This window comes from Mycteria americana, chromosome Z (assembly GCF_035582795.1).
Source record: "Mycteria americana isolate JAX WOST 10 ecotype Jacksonville Zoo and Gardens chromosome Z, USCA_MyAme_1.0, whole genome shotgun sequence".
In the NCBI taxonomy this organism is placed as follows: Eukaryota; Metazoa; Chordata; class Aves; order Ciconiiformes; family Ciconiidae; genus Mycteria; species Mycteria americana.
The window spans coordinates 64,097,820-64,124,345 of NC_134396.1; the positions used below are offsets into that span (position 1 = coordinate 64,097,820).

The 26,526-nt window shown below is 48.8% G+C and overlaps 2 protein-coding genes across 5 annotated transcripts in view; one reads left to right on the forward strand and one right to left on the reverse strand.

Moving 5' to 3' along the window:
- The window catches only part of ELP1 (elongator acetyltransferase complex subunit 1), a 251,155-nt gene that overhangs the window by 32,380 nt on the left and 192,249 nt on the right, over positions 1-26,526 (reverse strand). The window lies entirely within an intron of this gene.
- Positions 61-25,884, forward strand: TBC1D2 (TBC1 domain family member 2). Of its 4 annotated transcripts, XM_075526295.1 has the most exons (16): positions 61-473; positions 1,081-1,144; positions 2,412-2,590; positions 6,995-7,490; positions 8,148-8,280; positions 9,220-9,361; positions 11,508-11,644; positions 12,265-12,452; positions 13,587-13,973; positions 14,825-14,935; positions 16,585-16,772; positions 17,971-18,441; positions 19,589-19,709; positions 21,727-21,912; positions 22,574-22,695; positions 23,386-25,884. In XM_075526295.1, the coding sequence occupies exons 4-16, from the start codon at positions 7,083-7,085 to the stop codon at positions 23,585-23,587; spliced, it is 2,796 nt and encodes a 931-aa protein (XP_075382410.1). In that variant the 5' UTR covers positions 61-473; positions 1,081-1,144; positions 2,412-2,590; positions 6,995-7,082; the 3' UTR covers positions 23,588-25,884. The 4 variants fall into 4 exon arrangements, with proteins under 4 accessions (XP_075382410.1, XP_075382409.1, XP_075382411.1 ...); XM_075526294.1 differs by lacking the exon at positions 1,081-1,144; XM_075526296.1 differs by lacking the exon at positions 1,081-1,144 and having other exon boundaries at positions 2,416-2,590.

Below are 26,526 nucleotides of genomic sequence, written 5' to 3' on the forward strand. Positions count from 1 at the left end.
AGGGACGGCGCATGCGCGGATCGCGGGCGCAGGCGCAGTCCGGAGGGCGCAGGCGCAGACCGGCGCAGGCGCGGTGCGCGGAGGGCGCATGCGCAGCCCGCCTGTGCAGGCGCAGGTCCCCGACGGCGCGCCTGACAGGAGCGGGAGTGCGGCTCCCCCTGGGCGCGGCCGCCGCCATCTCCCGCTCCGCACCGCGGCCTCGCATCAAACCCTTCCCAGGAGCCTTCCTGGTGCGGGCTGGGGGGCACTGCCACCGGAAAATGCTGTGCCCGGCAATGCCGCCAGGGCCAGGCCGACCTGGCAGTGTCGCCCGTGTTCAGTGCAGATCGCTTACTGTCACCTGCTGCTCCTGTCAGGTCTCTTGCTGAGCCCCTCCCCGAGCATCTCTCCTGGCCTGCCGTGACACCGGCGGCTGTGCGGGGCGAAGGGCTGGCACTTTCTACCTGTGTCAGACTGGGACCCTCGTGGAGCAGGTGGGTCTGTGGTGGCTGCATGACAGGCACCCCTGCACTCCTCCTGCGCTGCTTTTGCTGCTGGTCCTAAACTACCTTCCCTTTCGTGAGTCATGCAGCACGTGCTGGGTCTGGAAGCCGCGTGGGGTTGTGGTTTAGACAACAAAACCAGTGCTGTGTCACCAGCTCGGTTCTTTATGCGGTTGCATTTGTCTGTACCAGTGTATAAGGTAACACTGGGAGCGGGATGGTTATTTTGCAGCCATGCTGGTACTAACCAGTTGAGGAACTCCAGATGAGACTTAAGGCGCTTCTAGGGCAGCCTACACGTAGACAGGCCAGTGCTGTCCTGATACCACCCTTTGTGTCACACTCAGTCCTCTCCCTCTAGCTGCCACCGAGGGGGAGGAGAAGGCAGCTCAGGCTTCAGAGAGGAGAAGGACTTCATTCAATCACAGGTATAGCCTTCACACTTCCCCATTTTGCCTAGTGGAGCTAGACTCCATCAGTGCTGATCCAGTCTAATGGCCAGCCACCATGCAAGCCAAATTTGGGTCATATCAGTTTTGGCTGCAGAAATGTGTAGAGTTTGCATGCTGTAATCCGCTCCATGTGTGCTATAGTTTAGGAGTTTAGGCCAGTGGACGGATGGGCCACCAGACTTCTGGACAGTTTTGCTTCCTGCTGCTCAGGTACTAAACTTGGCTAAAGTTGGTAATGAAACTCAGTAAAGTTGGCTAAATGCAGAGAGGGGTTTCTTGAGACCAACAAGAAATGAGTCATATCATCAAGGCTCAGCTATCGCTGCACGCAGAGAAAGTCAAAGCCATAGAGACTCCTTATCCTGGGGACAGGGCGTAAGAAGTGCTTTCCCAGGCCTGCTCAGCACTAGCCAAGCCCAGCAGGGTCTGGCAGTGCCGGCAGGAGGAAAGGCAGCTGCCAGAGAGCGTGTGAGCCTGGCTGTGCTGTGTGCCCCGACCCCCTGCGCTGCCCCAGGACCTGTGCCGCTGGGCTAGGACAGTCTCTGACACCCCTCTTCCCTGCAGTACCTCTTCTGGAGGCTTTTTCAGGGGTCAGTCTAGATCCTTTGGCCCAGCTTCATCCTACCAGCCTCCGATCTCCTGTGGCACCAAGTACCACCGTTTTTACTGTGTGAAATTTGTTTGCCTTACCCGATTTGCCCCAGCTGACTGCACCCACAGGGTCTGCATCCACTGCCCCGGAGGTTTTGCAGGCTTGGGGCGCGTCCCTCCTAGCAAATGGGACCTGCTGGTCCCCTCCAGCCCATGAGCTGTCCCCCTCTGGGCTTGCTTTCAACGTGCTGCATCACCCTGATGAATCATTTTCTTCCCGATGCCCGGCTGAAATGTCCTTTTTTTTACTATTTTTTCCGCGGCTGCAGCTGGCGTCCACCGCCTCGCACCCCTCTTGCTCCGCTCCCCCGTGCCTGCCGCCCTCCCCGGGCTGCGCCGCGCCCCGCCCCGCCGCGCCGGGCCCCGCTGCCAAACCGGCCCGGCAGGAAGCGCGGGGCGGCGGCGGCGGCCGGCGCAGCCGGTGCGGCCGGAGCAGGTACCCCCGGCCGGGGCTGCGGGTCCCCCGCACCACCCCACCCCCGCCATCCTCCGGCCAGCGGCCCGGATGCCCCCTCCAGCCTGGCGCTGAGGTCCCCCCCGCCCCGGGCCGGGCGGTACAAGTGGTGCCAGGGTCCGGTCCCCGACGCGCCGGGCAGCGCAGCCCTGTGCCAGGCTCCAGCAGCCCCCGCTTGTGCCCTAGCACGGTGCAGCTGGGCTGGGAGGCGCTTCTGCGGCGCTGGGGGAGGCACGGGGAGGGGCGGGGGGGCTGCCTTGTGCTGCTAACATCAGCAGCTCCAGAAAGGGTCTGTGCAGGGTTCACTCTGATCTTCTCTTTTTCATTGATGAGTCAGTGTCAGAGCTGCTTTCACCTAAATATCTCTTTCAGACAGTTCTCAGGCAGCAACTGGACCGAGGGAAACTTGGGGCAGAAGCACCTTTTCTGTTGCTGTTGGATTTGTTTTGGAGGCTGTGGTTACCTGCTTGGTGGTGCCTGCAGCAGTAGCTCTACGACAGCAAACGGTGACTTCCAGGGGCATCTCTCCGCTTCTCTTAAGGAGGTGAGATCTTCTCCTCTAGAGTGCTTTGCAATGCAGACCTGACAAGACTCCTTATAACTTGGTGTTTGAACCCAAAATGCTTATTTGATCCTGTTCATGGTGTGGACCCGTGGACCATTATGCTGGCAAGAGGTAGAAGTGTGATGGAGCCTTCAGATGATACAGGAGGTCCTTATGCTGGTACTGCCATAAAAGCTCGAGGGTCTGTTAGGGAGAGTTGAGACTGCTTCTTCATCCTGATGATGGTTCTGTTGTGCCAGGCAAAATTAGCTTGGAAATGAAGCTTTTGGGTGTTTCAGAAGCTTAGCTGAGGCAGCACCTTTCATGAAGTGTGCTTGCTCCTGGCATTTGTGAATGTGTTCATCAGCAGGATCCGTGGTGTCAGGGGAGTGAACTATAAGAAGTTCAGTAGCTTTTCAAAACGAATGAATGTTATCTATAGTCGTCTAAAAAGCTAATGTGGGAACATGAGGGGCCAGCAGTAAACATGATGGGGCTTAGCCAGTGCTAGGATGGGTAAGCCTTCTTTCAGTCATGAGGATAAGTCATTCGTAAGAGCGTGAGCTTGGGCAACATCTCTGTGTGCTCCACTGTATTAATCTCTATTCACCTGTTGTCACACAGCTGGCTGTTGTGTTCAATAGTTTTGTGTCTGCAGTTGGATTCCCACTAACTTAACACTGCAACAATTTATTTGCTTCAGATACATTAGTGTCTGAACTGGAATGTCTGGTAGTCTTTTCATTTATTGATCTTTAAACCATGTTTTTACTTAAGAAAAAATATAAGAAATTATTTATAGGTATTTTTCTGGAGTGTTGTTAGCTTTCTTTATACAAGGGGCACGGGTGTCTGCAGCTCTGAGCAAAAAATCACACCTGCCATATGGCTAAGCGCTTGAAAAAGTGCCCAGAAACATGGCAGAATTGCCATCCTTGCATATGATCAAAATTCATCGGAATGTGGACCTGAGTAGCTGGCAACAGCCTTGAGGTCGGCCCCTTCTCTGAGAGGGAAGTTGGACTAGAGATCTCCACAGAACCCTTCCAGCCTTATTTTTCTATTTTTCCCTTGCACATTGTGTTCCTCTTGGGAACCCAGCAGGTTACTTTGGCCACTGAGCAATCAAGTCTCTTTTGCAAGGATCACAGAATTACTTTCTCTGGTGCATAATCAATCATATGATGGATTGGAGATCTAACACACAGCATGCAGGCTTTTCAACAGCAATCCTCAGCTGACACAATGATTTATAAGGATGCTGCATGAGGCTGGATTTTTTTCCAGACACCATGGTTTAAAATACTAGCTGAACATTCAGTGGAAATGCCAGGATACACTTACCTGAAATCCCTTGACCTGAGTATGTCAGGAGACCTGAGTATGCCAGGAGAGGCAGTGGGGTAGCCCTGTACGTTCGGGAGTGTTTTGACTGTGTAGAGCTTAATGATGGTGACGATAGGGTTGAGTGTTTATGGGTAAGAATTAGGGGAAAGGCCAACAAGGCAGATATCAGGGTGGGAATCTGTTATAGACCACCCAACCAGGATGAAGAGGCAGACGAAATGTTCTATAAGCAGCTGAGAGAAGTCTCACAATCGCTAGCCCTTGTTCTCGTGGGGGACTTCAACTTACCAGGTGTCTGCTGGAAATACAATACAGCAGAGAGGGAACAGTCCAGGAGGTTCCTGGAGTGTGTGGAAGACAACTTCCTGACAGACCTGGTGAGTGAGCCAACTAGGGAAGGTGCCCCGCTGGACCTGTTGTTCACGAACAGAGAAGGACTTGTGGGTGATGTGATGGTTGGAGGCTGTCTTGGGCAGAGTGATCACGAAATGATAGAAGTTTTCAATTCTTGGAGAAGTAAGGAGGGGGGTCAGCAGAACTGCTACTTTGGACTTCCAGAGGGCAGGCTTTGGCCTGTTTAGGGGCCTGGTTGACAGAGTCCCTTGAGAAGCAGTTCTGAAGGGCAAAGGAGTTCAGGAAAGCCAGACATTCTTCCAAGAAGGAAATCTTAAAAGTGCAGGAGCAGGCCATGTGCTGAAAGATGAGCCAGCAGGGCAGAAGACTGGCCTGGCTGAACAGAGAGTTTTGGCTGCAACTCAGGAAAAAAAGGAGAGTTTATGATGTTTGGAAGAAGGGGCAGGCAACTTGGGAGGACTACAAGGATGTTGTGAGGTTATGCAGGGAGAAAATTAGAAGGGCCAAAGCCCAACTTGAACTTAATCTGGCTACTGCAGTAAAAGACAATAAAAAATGTTTCTATAAATACATTAGCAACAAAAGGAGGGCTAAGGAGAATCTCCATCCTTTATTGAACGTGGGGGGAAACATAGTGACAAAGGATGAGGAAAAGGCTAAGGTACTTAATGCCTTCTTTGCCTCAATCGTTAATAGTAAGACCAGTTGTTCTCTGGATACCCAGCCCCCTGAGCTGGAAGACAGGGATGGGGAGCAGAATGAAACCACGATAATCCAAGGGGAAATAGTGACCTGCTACACCACTTAGACACACACAAGTCTATGGGGCTGGATGGGATCCACCCAAGGGCACTGAGGGAGCTGGCGGAAGTGCTCACCAAGCCACTTTCAATGCTTTATCAGCTATCCTGGCTAACCAGGGAGGTCCCCATTGACTGGAGGTTAGCAAATGTGAGGCCCATCTACAAGAAGGGCTGGAAAAAGGATCCGGGGAACTACAGGCCTGTCAGTCTGACCTTGGTGCCAGGGAAGGTTATGGAGCAGATCATCTTGAATGCCATCACATGGCACATACAGGACAACCAGGTGATCAGGGCCAGTCAGCATGGGCTTATGAAAGGCAGGTCCTGCTTGACTAGCCTAATCTCCTATGACAAGGTGACCTGCTTAGTGGATGAGGGAAAGGCCATGGATGTTGTCCACCTAGACTTTAGTAAAGCCTTTGACGCTGTTTCCCACAGCATTCTCCTGGAGAAACTAGCTGCTCATGGCTTGGACGGGCATATGCTTCGCTGGGTTAAAAAGTGGCTGGATGGCTGCGCCCAAAGAGTTGTGGTGAATGGAGTTAAATCCAGTTGGTGGCCGGTCACAAGTGGTGTCCCCCAGGGCTGTGTTGGGACCAGTTCTGTTTAATATCTTTATCAATGATCTGGATGAGGGGATCGAGTGCACCCTCAGTAAGTTTGCAGATGACACCAAGTTGTGTGGGAGTGTTGATCTGCTGGAGGGGAGGAAGGCTCTACAGAGGGACCTGGACAGGCTGGATCAATGGGCTGGGGCCAATTGTATGAGATTGAACAAGGCTAGGTGCCAGGTCCTGCACTTGGGTCACAGCAACCCCATGCAACGCTACAGGCTTGGGGAAGAGTGGCTGGAAAGCTGCCTGGCAGAAAAGAAGCTGGGATTGTTGGTCAATAGCTGTCTTAATATGAGCCAGCAGTGTGCCCAGGTGGCCAAGGCGGCCAATAACATCCTGGCTTGTGTCAGAAATAGTGTGGCCAGCAGGACTAGGGAGGTGATTGTCCCCCTGTACTTGGCACTGGTGAGGCCGCACCTCGAATGCTGTGTTCAGTTTTGGGCCCTTCACTACAAGAGAGACATTGAGGTGCTGGAGCGTGTCCAGAGAAGGGCAACGAAGCTGGTGAAGGGTCTGGAGCACAAGTCTTCTGAAGAGCGGCTGAGGGAACTGGGGTTGTTTAGCCTGGAGAAAAGGAGGCTGAGGGGAGACCTTGTCGCTCTCTACAACTACCTGAAAGGAGGTTGTAGTGAGGTGGGTGTTGGTCTGTTCTCCCAAGTAACAAGTGATAGGACAATAGGGAAAGGCCTCAAGTTGCATCAGGAGAGGTTTAGATTGGATATTAGGAAAAATTTATTCACCAAAAGGGTTATCAGGCATTGGACCAGGCTGCCCAGGGGAAGTGGTTGAGTTGCCATCCCTGGAAGTATTTAAAAGATGTGTAGCTGTGGTGCTTAGGGACATGGTTTAGTGGTGGACTTGGCAGTGCTGGGTTAAGGGTTGGACTTGATGATCTGAAGGGTCTTTTCCAGCCTAAACGATTCTATGATTCTATTTGCCCCCCCCGTGCTTGTTATCTTGCCATGTTTTCTGCAACTGTTAACTTAACATTGTTGTCTGTGGCTTCAAATGCCCTGGTTATTGCTGTTGATTAGGTATGCCCACAGACTGTACTTATTTTTCACTCAAGAGATTGTGGTACTGCTTCTTGGCTGCCAGTCCAGGCTAATTTAGGAATGGAACACGGAGAAAACAGATATATAGAGGTCATCTGAGCCGAGGAAGGCAGGGAGCAGTGACCAAAAGTAGAAGTCAGAGACCTTGGCTGGGCAGTTTGAAAGCTAGGGAATGTTTTTTGTTGTATGCCAGACCTGAGCTTATTCCTCCTTTTTCATTTGCTGCAGGTTCTATAACAATGATGATATAGTCAAGATCTGCTGTTACTTATTTACCTCAAGAATTTCCTGTTTCAATCTGATTCTGAGTATATTTCCTGAAAGAGATGAAAAAAGGATCAGAATGCGGAGCTTGTCGCCTTGCCGCTCCAGGCAATTTAGTGGAGTCAAATCCAGATGATAACAGGAGCAATGGAGCCTCAGCGAAACAGAAAGACCTGCTTTCCTCTTCTGGAGAACTGGAAAATGTACAGCTGAAACCCAGCAGAGAAACATCTGGAAAAAAACTCTGCGGCTATTTAAATAAGTTGGGCATCAAGGGGCCAATCAAGACCTGGAAGTCTCGTTGGTTCTTTTACGATGAAAACAAATGTCATTTACTATACTACAGAACTGCACAGGACATCAACCCTTTGGGGTCTATCGATCTCTCCAGCGCCAGCTTTGACTGCAAGGTGGAAAATGGGGAAGGGGTTTTTGAGATCAGAACACCAAGCAGAGTTTTTACTTTGAAGGTAAGGGGCAGCATCTTCTTGTGGGGGATGTTACGAAACATTCCCAATCAGGACAGACACATCTCTGCTAAGATACCTCTTAGCTAGAGTTTCACTTTAGTCCTCCCAGCCTGGACTGTTACCATTTGGACCAAAATTACTTGTATTGTTTTGGCAAGACTGGGACTCCATTACCTGTGAGATGGCTGTTGTTTAACAGAAAAGGAGTAAAAGCTGAACTGGGTGATGAATGAAAATCATTGAGGAGTCCTGCAGTCCACATGGTATTTGCTGAACAGAAATGAGCTCCCCTGTCTAAAATGGTTGCTTCAGCAGGAACCTTTGCTAGATTTTTATCTCTGTGAAAATCACTATTAAGAAGCCCTGTGGGTGATTCCTGGCTAAAATAATTGTGACATTTCTGCTTAGCCTTGGAGCATAGTAAACCAAAAAATGTTTAAAATTAGGTCAGTGGTCCACTGAGATTCTGTTACTGAGGCTGTGCTGAAGATTTACTCTGTCCTTCCAAATCAGTGTTAGACCAGAGGATATAGTATAGGCTTGACACAGCTGGCCTTTATGTCTGCTGACTTGGGCAGCAAAGTGGTGGTCAGCCCTTCAGGATGTGTCTCATGCTGATGAGATTACTCCCCTCCCCTTCCTGTTTTGTGTTGTTAGGCAATCAGCAAACAGGCAATGATGTACTGGCTGCAGCAGCTACAAATGAGACGTTGGGAATTTTGCAATGCTCAGAGCAGATTTCCTGTGGGCAGCTCCCAGCTTGTGAATGAACCTCTGGCTGTCAGAACAAGTAGGTGTCGCTTATGTCAGCCTTTCTTTTGCTTTCGGCCCGCACCCTCCCCCCCCGCCCCATGATGAATGGTGCTTCTCATCTGTAAGTGAGCAGAGGTTTTGGCCACGTTTTTAAATGCAGGTGCCAACTATCAATGCTTGGTCAATGTTTGGAACTTCTGGCCTTATTATGGATGAATGTGAATCGTATATGTCCTAATCCCCAGCATGTGGTTGGAGACGCTCAGGTGTCTTATGATCATGAATTCCCTCTTGATTTTCCTCACGCATATGAAGTGTGCATATTTGGTATACACCCTTCCTCTTGCAAAGCCTCTGAAATTTACAGCAAGCAAGTTTTTTTTCAGTGGTGGTGGAATGAAGATCTGCATTCCTACCAGTGGGAGTACACAGGCCAGTGGATCAGGCGAGGGCACAAGCAGGATGTCCACCTGTTTAGTTATGACTAGATGCACATTTTGTTTGAAACAAATAACCCCCTCCCTAGTAAGTGTCTGCTCTAAAAGGTTCTGGGTACCTTGGCATTTTGCTACAGCAGGCAATAATTTGGTAACAAACCGTGTTTGTGGAGTGGTATCTGCACATTAAAACTATCAAACACTGTTTGGGATGTGGGGAAAGAACAGCAACAGCTCCCTTCCTTATTCCTTAAGGGGGTTAAAGTTTGATTGTTTAGGGTTAGTCATTCTCACATACAAATGGTTGAAGTCACTTGATTGTCCTTGAATAGATGACTCTATTTGTACATGGAACCTTCTGTAAGTTGATGTAAAACTAAGGAAACCTGCTCTGCTGTCCCTGTTCCACCTGGCCAGTTGAACATGGAATGTATACCTGTAGTAAAATGTTGTGGCTCTCAAGTTACATGAAGGAGCCAAAGTCCAATGGAATTCTGTCTTGCTCAGTTGCTTCTGTGTCCTGGTTTGTTTTTACATAGATGTTGTTGACAATGAAGACTTTCTGCCTCCGGTGAAAACACCAACAGAAGCAGTGGGTTTAAAGGCAGCGTCTTTGCCTGCACCCCAAACATCTACTGCTTTGCAGAATATCTCCCTTAAGCACCCTTGGACAGAGATACAGTAAGTGCATGAGGAGAGCTGCAGTGCAGTTGACATGCTGGCCTGCCACTTTGTGCCTTCCTTGCCTGTCTGTATTGTGTGAAATAGGACTCTTGCCTAGGTGGAAAAATTATGAAACAGCTTTTTGAAGGATATTCCAGGTGAAAGTAAACTTCCTGCTGGAGGGTCTTTCACATCCCCCTGTTCCAATGCATTTCACATCATCTAGCTCTCTAGGCAAAGATCCCAGTGGCAGACCTAGGGCTTGGTTAAGCTTTCTTCAGTGTGGGTAGTGGTTTGCATGCCTACTGCGATGCATCTGCACATCGCTCTTGGAAGGGCACATGGGCAGGTTGAGCTGTGCTCTGTAGGCTAGTGATAGAAGCCCATTAGCACTTTCCAGTGGTTTCAAAGGTCTTTCAATGTAGTGCACTCTCTAAAGCAGGAACTCCAAGCAAAATGTGCTTGAGCCTGTAATATTTGCCTGACACTGCACAGCTTGCTACTCCTTGCTGAGTTTCAAGTATGTGAATATTCCCATTGCCTAGAATGATGCGGCTATCTGCAGTTGTAATGTGTAGCTCCATCAGGGCTACAAGTTACAAGCCTTGGGCTGTTACAGTTGCACAAAGACAATCCCCATCAATATCTCCTTAAATGTGTCCTAGTCACTTATTTACATATAACCAAAAATGTGGATGTGGCCACAGGTGTGGTAGGTAGCTTGGCACCTGCCAAATGTTTTTCGTGGGGAGGTTGGCTATAGTTTTTTACTACCGCTACTGTGGCTACAATCTGATGCCGGTAAGAAGAAAGATCCCCCATAGGACCAAAGAGGATCAGAGTCAGCTGTACTGTTTTTCAGGCTATGCACTCTCTCCTCCTCACTTTGACTGAAAATAATATGATCGTATCTCCTCCCCCCTCCCCAGCCTTGCTTTTGTTAGCTTGAATAACAATTGCCTCTTTTCAGCTTCAAATTGTATTGATCTCCTGGTTCTGTGAACATTTCTTCAGGCTCTATCACTATCAGGCTGGGTCTTCATGAGTGTAGCATGTCTGATTTCAGCTAAGTTCATCAGATCCCTGGGCTGTTGTTGTGTCAGAGGAAAAACAAAGTGCAGCATAAAGTAGAGAAAAGTAAGGAAGTTGCATTGGATGAGTGCCAACTGCAGACTACATGGAATGAAGGTCTGCTGATCTTATGTACCAATATGTTCCCTGAGGTCAGAAATGTCTGCTTTTCTGCTGTGGAGTCTTACAGTAACAAGGCAAAAGGAGAATAATATCTAAATGCCAACTTCATTTACAGTTAGGAAGTAGCTGACACTGAGTCTTTTGTAGATCTCAAAAAAAGGGGCTTGTTTTATTTGAGCTGATGGACAACACAGGAGGAGAAGGGAAAAGACCTGGATAGAGATAGGCAACTGTCTCACTTTCCTCTATAGGTTTTACAGAAAATACTTTTGCATTTGTGGTTCTGCATGATGCTGTAAAGTCATCTCTTAGTGCTTCTGGCAGTATCTGATAGCAGCAGCTGTAACAAACTGGTTCCGGGTCTGATTGCAGTTTTGTTCCTGAATCTCTTTACTGCATCGAAGTCTATTGAGTTTGTTGTGGCAAAGTTATTAAATGTGGTTCAGAGCACAAGACCTGTGGCTGCTTCAAATGTGATCATTGTGGCAGTTTTGGCTGTGCTATAGACAGCTGAGCTTTTCTTGGCACCTGGGGATTTCTGTGGTGAGTTAAGGAAGGGAAGGGAGGGAGAGAGGGCAAGCGAGAGAGGGGGGGAAGGAAGGAGGAGAGGGAGGAAGAGAGGGAAGGGAGGGATGCGGTTGGTCTACTGTTACCTTAGATCCCTCTGTCCAGCCGGATGCATTTATGTACAGGGCTCAAGCACATGGGGAAAGTCTCCAGCTGATTTACATTGCTGTGCTGGTACTGATTTTGTGGCACCTTCCTGATTTACACCTATTACAACCTTGCTCCCCTCAGATCCACCGGTGCCGTGAACAGTTCATTTTCTCAGCACATGAAGGAGATAGGTTTTGGGAGGAGGGGTAGGATATGAGGAGAGGTAAGGCGTTGAATAGTTTGAATATGCACTGACTGCAGTGATCATGACTTGTCTTGTTCACTAGGCTGTCTTGATCTCTTCTTGTTTCAGAAACACTGTCTACAATATCTGTGGCTCCAAGCAGCTCTGGGGAAACAATGGGAACATCTTTAGCTTCAGTGAATTCCAGGAGCATCCTGAGAACCCAGATGAGGAGCAAAAAGCAGAATTGGAGGCAGGATGTGCAGGTGCTTGTTACTGAACTGTGTGAGGTGGTCTGAGCGTGATGCCTTCTAGCAGGGAGTCCGACTTAGCAGGAGAGGGAGGGAGAGGATGGCAAGTTGTCATGAGACATGAAAACTCTATCACATTGTCTCAGGTCCCTTCCCGTGTTGTTGGCACAAGACTGACTCTTTTGGCTCTGCTTCAGGCTGCATCTGTCTCTCTCCTACCTCTGGAACCTTCTGCAGAAGCAAAAATATCATCCATGGTGCCAGCCAATACTGGTATTTCTTTGAGGTAGAAGTTAAATTGCTGCATGGTCACAGGTTAAGCTCAGCAGCTCCAGTGCATACTTGGGAATTTACCTCTCCACTATGGTAACTTGAATTTGCTGTGTGCAAGATAGATGGGCAGGGTGCAAGGTGGGTTAACAGGTACCATAAAACATCACAGCTTTGTTTATTCTGGGGGTGCCTGTGGTGATCCCAGTTGTCTGTGCTTCAAGCCTGTGGGTCCCAGCAGGTCAATTTGCTTTGTCCTGTGTGTCAGTCTTCTCTGCTGACCTGTTGTGAGTCCTCCCATAGCAAGACTCAGGAGTCCATAGTAGCAACCCAATTCTGTGTAAATTAACCCTGTTTCTCTCCAGTTAAGGAGGGGATCCTGGAGGATGGAAGGATGGAGCCCAGGCTGAACTGGGTCAGGAAAGCCAAGTGGATGAACAGTGGCTTCCCAGGCTTGTCTGAAGAACTGCCCAGGGAGAGGAACCCAATGGATAAAGTGAGTGTCCTACAGCAACAGATCCTGACACTCACAGAGGAAGTCAAGTCACAGAAGGTGAGTGTGGCGAAGAGTCTGCTACTTCTACGTGCAGGGCCCTGAGACTGGCCACAGGGACTCCCTTATACCTTGGTGTGAGGCTGGGAAGTCCTCAGCAGGCACTCACTGGGGACCAGTTGAAGCTCCTGGTATTACCCCTTTGTATGTGCCTGATTGTGCCCAGCGCAAGGGAGAATGGGCTGTCCCTCAGCCATTGCTAGGAAGTGCAGCTAGCAGATGGGCTGTAAAAGGGAGGTAAAACAAATCCAAGTGCGCTCTGCAAGTGTCTTGCTGGTGTGTCTTTATTGCTCAGTGAATGTACGAAGTACAGCCCTGATTATGTACTGTGACACTGGCAGGAGCTGCTAGGCTGAGTCATGCTGTTAACAGCAGGTCATTCTTTTTGAACAGTGATCCACCATTAAGAAGTGATTTGACTGTTGAAGTCAGCACATGGATCACTGCAAGGGCTGTCTCTCCTAAATGATACTTCACAAGCATGGAGCAACGCCAGGGTCTCCACTAATGATGCTGGTAGCTCTTCCAGCAGAAGAGGCAGGAGAGCCAGGTCCCATGGTGGGCAATCAGTTGCATCCTTGATTTGCTTCCTTAAATGGCTGAGATGGCAGAGTCTGAATCAGCGGCATGTTGCTGGGGCAAGCTTTTGTTCTTTCATGTGGGATCGAGTGAGGGAGGACTCTGGCAGAGGGAAGGTTAAAATGGATACAGCAGTTTGCTTCTGGTAGCACAAATGGATGCAGACTGCATTATTTCCCTCCCTCCTGTTTTACCAGACTTCTGACCAGATCTCCAGCTTCTCTGGTCTCTGCTGGGCCTCCCAAGAAGGATCATTGTAGAAATTCAGAATTCAGACAGTGTGAGCAGCAACTTGTCTGTTAGCAATCCACCTAAAGTCAAGGCATCTGTGGCCTGCTCCAGAGACCTTTCAGGCCCAGCTCAGAGCAGAGCTTCTCTACTGGGGAAGCACTGTGATTTCAAGATTGCTGCATTCAGTTTTGCTTCTGAAAGGAGTCAATTTCAAGATCCTGAGGACCTTTCACTGTTCATTCATTACTGGTTGGGTCTGTGCTGTCCGTGCTGCCATTGCCTTGGGCAGCACTGTGGTGTAATGGCTTTGCATTCCCTTTCCAGGAGCTGGTTAAACTTCTCCACAAAGCTCTGGAGGCAGCCCAGCATGAGAAGCGAGTATCTAGCATGTATCTCACTGCAGCAGAAGATAAGGACAGGCTGGAGCTGGTGCGCCACAAAGTGAGACAAATCGCAGATCTCACCAGTCGACTGGAAGCTCTTGAGCAAGAAAAGAAGGAACTGGAGCAGATGCTGACTCTGAGAGACAGCCACATCCAGGAACTCAAAGAGCACGTGCAGCTTCTGATGGAGAAGAACCACGCCAAACAGGAAGTCATCATGGCCTTGACGGAGCAGATGGCCCGAGAGCTCTCTGACCCCCTGCAAGAAGCCAACACTATCACTGCAGAGACATTGTATAAGCAGCAGGAGGAGATTGCGCACCTGAAGGTGTGTGAGATGGCACAGGTCATTTGGGGGTTCCCATTTCTGTTGCCCTCTGGTTCAGTGGGAGGGTGTTCCTTGTGGGAAGCACAGAATATACTTCTGTTAGTTGCTCCATGTGTCTCCAAACCAGAGACAGGCTGGAAGGGACTCGCTTGATACCAATAGGGTGCTCAAAAGCATCTGGGTCAGTTTCAGCTTCAGCTCAGAGCCTGTTTTGTTTGACTTCGTGTCACCATTCAGTGCGTGCCTCTTTCTTTGCTCTTCTCTTGTTTCACAGCTGCAGTCTCACTTGCTGCCTTCACTACTTTGTTCCTCTGTGTTTTCCTCTTGCAAACAGTTTCCCAATACATCCTGGTCTTTAAAATCCAGCCTGTTGTATGTCACTATATGCACAGTTATAATGACCAGTTAGCGTGGGGTGGAGAATTGGCAAAACAGCCACTTACTGTGTTGTGGGAGAGTGTTTGTTTTTGCTGCTAGCCATGGGGCTGAGATTTGTGTCAGTTTTTAAAAAAATAGAACAAAACACATATATTCTTCATCTTACTTAGGTGCTTCTGTAGCTTTATATCACCCAGACGTCTGTGTTTTCTAAGCATGTACATGCTTAGAAAGCGCACTTAGCATTTTCAAGTGTCTTGTCTATGCATGACACTTCTATTTAATGTTGTGCCTTGATTTCCTTTGTAGGCAATATTTGTCTTGGGGAGTCAGTCCTGTCTTCTCCCTAGAACACAAAATTGTTGAGATATTTTCTTGTCCTTAACACAATCCACACCTGAGGTCCCTGAACTGGGAGGGGATTCCAAGCCCCTCAAGAACTCTCCTTGTGTGACTGTTTTGCTTCGTGGCAGGATGATATTGATGCATACAAAACCCAGAACCAATTTCTCAACTCGGAGATCCACCAGGTTACTCGACTCTGGACAAGTGTTGCTGAGAATGAAAAAGCCCTTCTGATGAAGGTAAGGCAAAATTACTTTTTTTCCTTGGTGAGAGCTGTTACTAATTTCTTTCCAAGGTTGCCACTGGAATGGGGTTTGGTCCAAAACACAGCAGGAATAAGCTTTCTTCGCAATGTGTTTTTTTTAGTGTGGCCTTTTTTTCTGCTTTGTGTTGTTGCCAAATTAGACGTGATCATTTTCACTCTTCAATAAAAGTAAAATACCTGCAAAGCTCAGTCTTAAGGGTGTTGAAACTTAACCCAGATTTCTCCATTTCAGCTACGCTTTTGGGTACAAATAAAAAAGCAACACTATGTGTAGGGAATCAGAAAATTTTCCTGAGAGCTGGCAGACTGACTGAGCCTTGGCTGCATCTAGTCTTGATTTCTCTACCCAGCTTGGCACTGCCAGGTGGCAGCACTCCCAGGTCCTGCAGCTAGATCAGAGTTCTTATGTTTTCTTAAGCTCTGGTTTTATTTCTAGCCTTGTAAGTGTGCATAACTTGGTTACTCTCAGACTTGTCTAATCCTACCTTCTGGTCCTGAACCACTTCTCAGGCTGGTGGTGTGTGCTGGCCTTTGTTCTGGGGGTTTTCCCTAGGTTTTACTTTCCTGGGTTTTAAAGTATGTCTCCACAGTCTTGGATTCTGGAACAGGGCAAAAAGCTGCTTCTGAAATGTTATTGCCATTCTTATATCTCTTTGGTTTCTAGTCCTTTGAAACCCTGCCTACCTCCTAACTTACTGCCCTTCTCTGATCCTGAAACTGATGTAACCTTCAGAAAGGAAGTAATCAGACCAACATGCTCAATGTGAGGCAAAATGCTGATTAAAGTGGTAGTACGACAATATCCCATGCTCCTTTCTGTCCCCTCTATAGGCAGCCTAATTCTCTCTGTGGTTTCTCTTTTGTTTTTGTTTTCAACTGCTGCTTCCCACTGAGCGGGAGTCTTCATTGAGCTTCCTATGAGACATTGGGTGAGTCTTGTCACCTGGGTGGCCTCAGTTCCCCACTTGTGGAGTGGGGATAAGAGTCCTCATTCTTTTTTTTCTGCTCTGTGTGCCCAGCAGTATGGTGGTGGCAGGGACTGTCCTGCTGTTTGAACTCAGCTGGGCTTCCTGTGCTTGAGAAATGTTGTGTAGCAGTGCCATGGGACTGGGGTTGCTGAGGGGCATGTGGCCACCTTGTCTGTGGTGGTGCTACCATGTATCCTGAAAATGGTGTGGTCATAGCTGAGTCCCAGGAGCGGTGTGTTTTGTCAGGATACAGCCCCATGTGAAGTAGAGAACTAGTCTGAGGAGGAGAGAAAAAGCCTGCAGAGAACTTAGCTGCAGTGGTGGCTCTTCGGTTGTGGCCTGAGCCGAGCTGGCTGGGATATGGCCATCCACTGATGCAAGGCAGTAGCCAAAGTAGGTGATGCTGTAGTAGGTCTCCCACTCAATAAGCAACTTCTGTTGCATGCTAGCTACTGCAGCTTGTGCTTGTTCATAGACCACAGTGATTCATTCATGGCTGCAATTCCACTGACTGTAGAAAGCTGCTGGATGTGTTTGCTAGGGCTTTGCTGTTCAGGAGTCTTCACTTTATGTGCAGACCAGGCCAGTAGAGAGCAGTGGCAATGCAGGAGGAACCATCGATGAGCCAGCTCATTCCCTCTTCTTTCCCCATCAGTGTGCCTGCCTGCAAGCACGAAACTGCCAGATGGAGAGCAAATACCTGACAGTCTTGCGGAAGCTGCAGGAGGCTGTGCCTGGCCTGCCCAGCTCCTATGCTGAGTTAGTGAGGAACCTCATCCAGGAAGCGCTCCAGTGGGATGTGAAGGAAGAAGCAGAAGAAGGGTTTAACCTGAACCCTGTAAGGTAAGAGGCAGCATAGTGATATTCACACCCTTGTAGGAGTCTGGCCGTGGAGGGGAATGCACAGGCAAGAAAGGTCTGGGGTCATTTCTGTAGAAGGAACTTTGAGCCATGACCTAGGAGTGGACGTTGAGGAGGCTGGTTTAGTTCAGTGAGTGGAGACCATAAGTACCTGATAGCAGCATATCGCTGTAGGAAAGAGAAGTTAAAGATGGTACAGCTAAACTTTTCTTGGCAGTGGCAGACAGTATGGCAGGTGACAACAGCCATGGCATACATGGGAGGTAAACAGTGGACATGAGGATGAACTCCTTTTGTAGGAGAGGAGGCCACCTGGGAGGTAGGGGATCTCCATCCTTTGGGGTTTTCTAGTCCCAGCCATACAAAGCCACTGTTGCCCTGTTCTAGTGCTGGGGACAATCCTGCAGTGAAGGGGGGCTGGACTGGAGACCTCCAGCGAGCCTTGCCACCAGCGCTGTGGGGGTCCTTGCATTTGTGTTTATGACTTTCTGCTCAGTTAGTGCCCCAGTTCTGTAGCAGTTTCCATTTCATCTGGTTGGTCAGACTCGCAGGTTCTCCAGGTAGCTTTGGAGATGATACCCCAAAGCCAGGCTTCATCTCTTTGTCAAGAATATAATGATATCTTACAAGTATCCCAGCCTGTGGACTGATGATGCACAAACCCTCAATGAGCTGTATTGTCAGTGGTCCTGGTGTTTTCCAATCAGTAGGAGATTCGCATTGTGTACAGGAAGACATCAGAAGGGACTGTGGATCTCTGTTCTTTGGTCTGATGCCCCAAAGCCTTTGCAGTCCCTTCCTAGAGAACTGTCTGTGCACTAGGACATAGTAGGGTGAAGGTACACAGGTTGAACTAGATACTCCCTTTGGGGCAGGGAAGCAGGTGAGGTGAGAGAGGTCTGATGAGGTTGGGCTGTAGCTCAGAGCAAAGTTACCCTTGAGTTCCTGTGTGTATGGCACTGCTGCAGGCTCTCAATTGTCTTCGAGGCTCTGAGACAGTGGGCATGTCAGGCTTTCACATGCAGCTGCCAGAGGAGTGAAGGATGAGTACTTGTGCTCTGACATGGGTGACAGGAACCTGGCAGCAGGCTGTAGTTGGCGTGGCCCCAAGCAGTGAGTGGCCCTTGACGCAGGTACCAGTGCTGTCCTTTGAACTAACCTCTGCCTTGTGACCCTCCAGTGAGTATGACGAGTATGGGTTTATGACTGTACCTGACTATGAAGTTGAGGACTGGAAACTTCTGGCCAAAATCCAAGCCCTGGAGATAAAGTCCAACAACCTGCGGAGACAGGAAGTAGTGGAGAAGCCCCTCCGTGACAGGTGGAACAGTGTTGGAGAGCTGAGCCCCTCTGCAGAGCTGAAGAGCCTGATCCGAAGTGGCATTCCAGTGGAGCATCGGCAACGGGTCTGGAGGTGGATTGTCAGCCGGCACTGCAGCCATCTGCCTGACCACTACCAGCGGCTGTTACGGCAAAGCAAGAGCACCGAGCACCCTGCCTGCCGGCAGATTGAGCTCGACCTGCCCCGCACACTGACCAATAACAAACATTTTTCCTCTCCCACCTCCCAGCTCATCCCCAAGCTTCGGAGGGTGTTGCTGGCATTCTCCTGGCACAATCCTGCCATTGGATACTGTCAGGGACTGAACAGGTGAGGAGCCAGGTATGCTGCTTCTTCATAGGATAGCACTGAGAAGGTGTAGACACATACTCTAGGCTGTGATTCAAGCAACCCCAGGCTCCTGCCTCTCTAGAGTTCTGTCCTGGCTCTAGGTATTTTCCTGCAGAATTCTGCATTTGGTGTCTTTTTTCACCCAGTGTTGTTGCTGGGACCAAGCAAGCAGCAGGATGCACTAACTTCCATAGTTACAGAATAGGAAGAAACAGCTGTAGGAGGTAGAGTGAGGCAGTCCCAGAGTAGCAGCATGAGGCTGGGGCTGAATTTCCAAGTCTTATTGTGCTTGGCAGAAGAATACCCTGGTGATTCCCCTTTTTGCTGAGAAGAGTTGGAGGAAACGTTAGGAAGTGTTAGAGATGAGGGAGTTGCAGCAAATGACATGAGGAGAGGCTGAGGAAACTGGGATTGTTCTGTCTGGAGAAGAGAAGGTTCAGGGAATCTAAAAGTTTCTTTCACTTCCCAAAGAAGGCTATAGGAAAGATAAAACCAGACTTCTTAGACATGTGCTGCCAAGTAAAAGAGGTACCAGGCACTCGCTGCAAGAAGGGAATTTCTGGTTGGACCTCTTCACATGAGGAAAGTCTGTGTAAGGTATTCCCGTTGTTCTTGGATGGTCTTCAGAAAGACATTTTCCACTCTAGAGAGCCCTTGATATCTAATATCATCTTTCCAGTCTGGCTGAAAGGGGGTAAGTCAGAGCTGAAGGGGGTAAGGGCTGTAGAATAATGTATGGGAAGGTGAGCTATGTCACATAATATGGAGTATCTCTGAGTGAGCTCTTTCCTGTACAGAAATAGCCAAAATCAGCATACTGCTAACTTCAGCAGATCTACAGAACATCCCATTAGCTGGGGAGTCTGGCTTTGTCATGCCAGTTCCATATTTGATGCTTCCTGTTTGCTGACGGAGGCACATGGGAAAGAAAATCACAGCCCCATGGTTCCTTCAGAAACCCACAGATCACTTGACTCTCTGACCAGCTGTCCTGCCACATTTGATGTTTTGAACACTCATGGAGCTAGAGACATGCCAAGAGGAACCTTGGATTCTCCAGTTCCTGTGCTGGCCTATGTCTCCTCCTGCAGTGTTGCATTGCCTCACCGTGTCTTGTCCATCACAGATTGGCAGCTGTTGCCCTCCTGGTCCTGGAAGACGAGGAAAGTGCTTTCTGGTGCCTAGTCCATATTGTGGAGAACCTAATGCCGGCAGACTACTACAGTGACACACTGATAACATCACAGGTGAGCTGGGCACCCTCATATCTGCTTGGACTCTGATACAGTGATTTACGGTAAAGGTTTAAAAGCAAGCAGTCATCTTGCAGTGTGTTTGATTTCTCGCAGGACTGTGATACCACCTTGCAATCCCTTCCATTGCAGAGGTGTTGTAGGCTTGAGAGTACAAAGTTGTTACACACACAGGAGCAGCAAAATTGATCCCCAGCACTAGGAAATCGGGCACCACTCCTGAGTAATCACTTGAAGGTCAGGTTAGCCAGAAAGAAGGTGCCCGTTAATTGCACAGTTACTTATTTTAAGGAGGGCCTAGTAGAGGTGAAGCAGCAAATTCCAACATGTGTAGAACTAAATATGAAGAAGGCACCATTCTGGAGCCCTTCAGATGTTTCTTTGGAAACTGCACCCTATCTTGGGAGTGCCATATGCAGATGGAAGAAAATACTGAGATTTTTATATTCACTGTACTTGCCTCAGTTCATGATCAAATACAGCATTAGTTCTGGCTTTGGGGTTCCCTGCAGATCAGAAAGCTCTCTGGCCATTTGATGTAAAATGTTGTTCTGTGAGGAACTTACCCTCCTGGTTCAAAGTCACTGGATTTCAAGGTTTTCAAGATGTGTTGTCTTGTGTCAGATATACTGCGTCCTCCCAGGCAGACACAGAACCAAGACAAATCCCATAGTTCAATGGAATTGTAAGTATGTGCCCATACCACCCACAGCCAGCAGTGCCCAGGCTGGTGAGCCTGGCCATGACCTTGGTGTCTTTATTGCCTGTGGTCCTTTTAGAGAGAAGAAGGTTGTATCTGTGGGCCCACAATAGATGAGGCTACAAGTGTCAGTAGCTGAGAGTGACTGATTGTGCCACTGAACTGGTTGCCTAATGTTTACTGGGACAGTGGAGAGGCTAACACACAGACTGAGGAAGCAGCCAAATCACTGTGCAGATAGCAAAATGTCTATCCGGAGCAGGGAGTGTTAGCTGTGATATTTAACAGGCAACGCTCAATACTTCACAAATAGTGATTGACAGGGAAATCATGGCAGACTGAAGACATGGAGGCTCCCCTGCATTTGGTGAGAAAAGACTGTCAGCTGAGGGAGCCTTTTTTAGAAAGACTTCCTGACCTCATGGTTGGTCTCTGAAAGTCTAGCCAGGACCCACATAAAGAGGAAGGTCTAGGATAATGCTTTGTGGGTTGGCTTGATAAAGTGAAAGCTCTGACTTGGCTGGAAAACTTAAGGTTTAGCTCTTGCAGATTTTAAAGACCAAGCATATCACCTCATCTGGTTTGTACCACTGTGCCACACCTAAGTGGGCTGACACAGCTGGGGCAGTAGTATGATATGGCATAGGGGAAGACCTTACCATGATCTTACTCCTTCGCACTTCCCCTCATGAAACTATGGCTTTGCTGAGGTGAAGCCTTTATAAACCTGGGGCAAGGATCTCACCAACTGCATATCTGTGTCTTGTCTCATGCAACCAGAAGCAGAGCATAGACAGTACTCAGACCACAAAGAGAAGCTAAGTGAGAAGATCAGGTCCTGCTTGCAAAGTCAGAGGGATTCTAGGTGTTTATTCTGTTGGGCCATGTCCAGTCATTCAGACCTGAGCAGGTTTTAATCCCTGTCATTCAAGTGGATGCTCATGACATCACAGAAAATCCTAGTAAGACCAATGCGGGAAGATGTGGCAGCATTTTCCCTCTTGACTCTGAGGTTGGGAAGGAATATGATCCTCTGAGTGAGAACAATGTACGTATCTCTGCTTGTATCTTGGCCCTGTTTCAGCTCCACACCTTGCACTGGGGACAGCATACAAGTACCCTGCTCAGTAATTTTGAAGGGTTGGGAGACAAAGGATGCTCTGCTCTTCCTAAGGTGTGGTTAGGCTAGAAGGCAGCACCAATGATTACCGTGGCATGCGTGGGCCACTGTCCTGTTGCACCACTCCTCTCCTCCAACACCAGGACTGCTCTTGACTAGGATGTCATTGTTTTCTTTTTTGTCAACTTTAGGTAGATCAGAGAGTCTTCAAAGACTTCCTGTCAGAGAAGCTGCCTCGCCTTATGGCTCATTTTGAGCAGTATCGCATTGATGTCTCACTCATCACCTTCAATTGGTTTCTGGTGGCCTTTGTGGACAGCCTGGTCAGCGACATCCTCCTGCGAGTGTGGGATGCCTTCTTGTACGAGGGAACTAAGGTGCAACTCTCAGTCTAGGCCTCCCTCCCATCCGCACCACCTCTGTGACATGATGGCAGGGTGATGGACATACACACGTGTCAAAGAGATGTGGGGTTGAGCCTCGTGTCCTATCCTGCCTGTTTGGTGGGGTGCCTTTATGCCTCCCAGCCTCTGTGTTGCCTGGGTACTTGCTGTTGGCAGGTAGACCTAGTCCCTGGTACTGTGCACAGTATCCCTGGCACTTTTTAGCAGGTAGTTCTGCTATGAAACAGCTCCCTGACAGGCCATGGTTTCTTCTGCTCTGTGGTGTGGCCACAGCTGAGCGTATGACAGATACAGGGAGCAGAAGATAGGCAGATAGTTAGTATCTGAAAACTTGAGTCTTGCATTGCTCCTGTGCATAGGGAGAACTGGAGAACCCTTGTGAAATCCCTATGGAGTCCTTTTGGAGGACCTGGTATGCTCTGGGGTTGTAAATTAGCTTACAGAGGGTCATTCTCTTGTGATTAGCTCTGTGCTTCTTTAGGCCTGCCCTAACGCAGCCTTTTGAGAGCAGGAGAAGCCCAGTGTCCAGCCTGTACTGCAGTGCTGTGTGCCCCACCCCGTGTTTCATGCCAGGAGGGCCTGGTCCCTCAACTGCCTAAGACTTTGTTAACTCAAATATCTTTCAACCCTCCAGGTGATTTTCCGCTATGCTCTTGCAATTTTTAAATACAATGAGGAGGAAATCCTAAGAATTCATGACAGCGTGGAGATCTACCAGTACCTACGCTTTTTCACGAGAATGATCACGGATGGCAGGTAGGACTGTGGGCTGTAGACAGCCTTCCATCCTGGGCTTGTACTTGCTTGCCTGTTAGGTCAGCCTAAAAAGACTTGTGACCAGTCTTTTAAGAGAGATGCATGCGCATTGGCAGGTCCATGGGACATGGATCAGTTTGTCTCTTTTTGACTGTCCCTCACAGTGTTACTTAAAGTCTTTCTGGCTTGGGCAAAGGCATGCTATAGCAGAGCAGGCCACAAAGTCTGGGCCAGCCTCCTTTTTGCAGCAGCTGGAACTTCTACTGCCACTTGCTGGGTTTCTCTCAGCTGTAGTTGGGGTATTTGGGAACACAGCACCACTCACTTTAATGGCAACATGTGTCTGAGAGGAAGATTTCTGTGATCAGAAGAGCTCAACATCAGGAATATTCCTCCCCCAGGGGCCATCAGAATTGGCATTGGATCCACCGTCTCCTGACTGGTGGCTGCACACTGGTACCTTAAAAGGGGGTGTGGTGTAAGACTCTCTAAAGTGTTGCTTGGGTTGGCATTTGTGTGAGATGGAATTGGCTGTGATTCCTTTAAGACTGCTGCTTGGTGACTTTTGAGCTCGGAGAGCTGAAATCTGAAGCCCTATTCTTTGCCTGCCCCAGGATGCACTTGGCATATCTGTTGCCATCTGTTACCAGCCAGTAAATTGGCTCACCAGACCTGTCTTTTCCATTGTAGGAAGCTGATGAACATTGCCTTCAATGACTTAAACCCCTTCCCCATGAAACTGCTGAGGAACCGGCGGTCAATGCACAGGGAAGAGCTGGAGGCAGAGCTGTGTGAGCTGGAACAGATCAAGGCAGCCTATGTAAAAGAGAGAGCAGAGCAGGGGCTTCAGGACCTGAAGGAGGTTGTTAGTGAAGAGGAAGAAGAGATTTAACAAAAACAGAGCTCATCACTTCCTTCCCGCCTTGCAGAAGGTCTTCAGTAGCAACTGCCTGTAAGAGATGGAGCAGAGGGGGAAAGGTGGTCACAGCAGGAGTTCATCTGCCCCAGGAAGCAAGGCTGTAGGTATAGGACCATTTGGGGACCAAGCCAGACTTTGTAATGGATTGGAAGGTGTCAAAGGATTTTTATCGTCTTCTGTACTTCTCCCATTCAGCCCACCCTGTCCTGTGCACTTCAGGATTACAGCTGAAAGTCCATAGGAAATATCAGTTGTGGTACCATGACAGAAGTCGACATGGTGCAAAAGACCCAGCCAGGCAGGGCTTTTCTACCTTTTCTGATGGAGGCTTGAAAGAGATCTTTATGTACAAGTAAAATTACCAGAAATAATCAACTGAGAGCACTTCCTCATTGGTACCTAAAGCTTCTGAATTTGTCAGGAAGGAAACCTGCTCTTTGAAGGCATGGTGCCTTCAGTGGCTAGCCTGCCAGGAGAGCGTGTGTTTAACATTGCAGTTACTGAGTCATGACACTGTCTCCAGATGAGTGTTGGGCTTGAGGATGTCCTGGGAGGTGGAGGACATCTTCCCCTGGGACTCAGGCTCAGACAAGTGAAATGGGTTGTGGGAGAGCGGAGTTGCCTCTCCGGTTTATTTTGGTTCCTATGGAAGTCCATGGGAGCACAAGGTGTGTCTCCCTGCCTGGCTGGGAAATGCTAGGAGCTACCTCTCCGATTTGCTTAGCTTTGAGCAGAGCCATCTATGGGATGGCCTGACCCTGGCAGCACTGTGCCTTCCAGAGGTGAGTTTGCTCCACAGAGGAGCTCTCATCTCAGTGTGAAGCCAACCGCAGCCTTGCTGCTGGCAGGGCCCAATGTTATGGGGACTTTGACTACTGGGGACACCTGGGTCTTCTGATCACCTCACACTTAGCCAGGATGAGTATGTGGCCATCTCTCTCTGCCTCACAGTTAATGTTCCTGTGCTGGGTTTCTACGTTGATATCCCTGTCTCTGACTCCTGTTCGTAATGGGAGGGAGGAGGTCTTTTCTGTAGGAGTTTCCAATATTGAAGATGTTTGACCCATGGAATATGGCACTGTGGGGTTGAACCTGCAAACCAGTTGGACTAGGTCACAAAAGAGGGTTTGATATTCTTTAGAAAAAACATTCATTTCCCCTGAACCAAGGAGCTGGTCTCCATGGGTCTATCACACAGAGATGCCCTGTCTCCCTCTGGGAATGGAGTCTGACACCCTGATCCCCTGCCTCCCAGGCTTGCCCATCCCCTGGGCTGGATGCCCTGCCTGTGCAGCTCAGTCCTCCACAGACCCAGGATGAGTCAAGTGCTTCAGATAAATACAACTTCTTTTCCCTAACGTGGTGCCAGATCCTGCCGTCCCGCTTTCCTGCTGAGCAGTGCTTTATTCCAGGTGTGCCCACAGTGCTGGCACTGACAGCATGCAGCAGACCCCGTTGTAAGGAGGGCTCTGTGCTACGTCTTTAGACTGACATCGAACCCAAGCCCATTCAGTGGATGATGCCTCCTTTAAACCTCTTGTGGTATAAAGTTGTCAGTGCTTGCAGAGGAAGGGAAAAGAAGCATTCTTAGCCTGTACTGTTCTCAGCCAGGTGGGCCGTAGCCAAGATCACAGACTCTAGTGGAAATGGCACCAGCCTCTATTCACCTGAGACACGTGGTCTGCTTCGACTCTGCCTTAGGCACAACTGGACAAATCGGCCAGTTTCAAAGAATTATAAAAGTCTGAGTTGGGAGAGAGCTGTAGAGGCCAACCACACAGTATGGAAGTAATCAAAGTGGAAATGAGGTTTTGGGAAGAGTGAATAGATGGGCAATAGTGAGGTAGATCCCCTGCATGTCACTGACAGTAGTACACATTGAAAGTGCGGGACGGGAAGAAAGTGTTACTGGAGTCTTACCACAGTATCTCAAGAAAATGCACTGGTTTTAAAATGATGCCACCTAGCTAGAGAAGCTCAAAAGGCAGAAGGTTTTTCTTTACAGATGATATTGCTAATCTAATTTACTTATACTGTTGCACACAAATACAGAGTTTTGCTACTGTTACGGACTTCTGAAAGGCATTATCTTTTAAATCAAGACCATGGAAATTAGAAGTATACTTACAATTGTATTTTTCCTAGAGCCTTTTGCAACAGCTTAAAAATCTTTTCTTCCATCCTGCCTTTATGTTTTTTAAAAAAGCTATTTGAAACATGCATTATTAGACCAAATCATAGCCTGATGTATGTCTACAGTATATAAATAAACTGGTAAATAAATAAATTGGTCTACGTGGTATATAATGACCTGTTAAAAAATAAACTTTTCTGAAGAAGACATAAGGACCAAGCTGTTGTCCCTGATAGGAAATTCTGAAAATAATTTTTAGTTGAAAGGAGAAGGGGAGGACATCTCAGGGTTGTTAGAAGTTTCTCTTCTGTTGTGTCTTCACCAGCTCTTGGTTTTGTTCCACTTGTGTATTTGCTGAGGGCCATTTCCTCTGGTCATACCGCCAACCAGTCACTTGTGGTCATTCTTTACTGAAATGGGGTGGACGCAGGAAAATCTGCAAGGCCTGTGCAGGCCTGCACCTTGGAGCCAAGCTAGCATGTCCTCATGGGTCCTACTCTACTTCCCTTCTGCTCCACAAGCTTTAGGGCTACTTTTCAGTACTGAACTCATGTCACAAGATGCCAGCTGGGCCCAGAGGTTAGCTTAGCCCTGCGCAGGTCCCTCAGGCCTCTTCAAGACCTTCAGTGAGTATCAGTCAGTGCCGGGGGTGTTTTGAACAGAGGATGCCCCTGCATGAAGTGCACAAGGATAATCTGTGCTGGCACAGCCAACTGTTGTGGTGGGAAAACAGCTCGACCTGGTTGCACAGCCCAGTAGCTCCCTCTGCCTGTGCTGG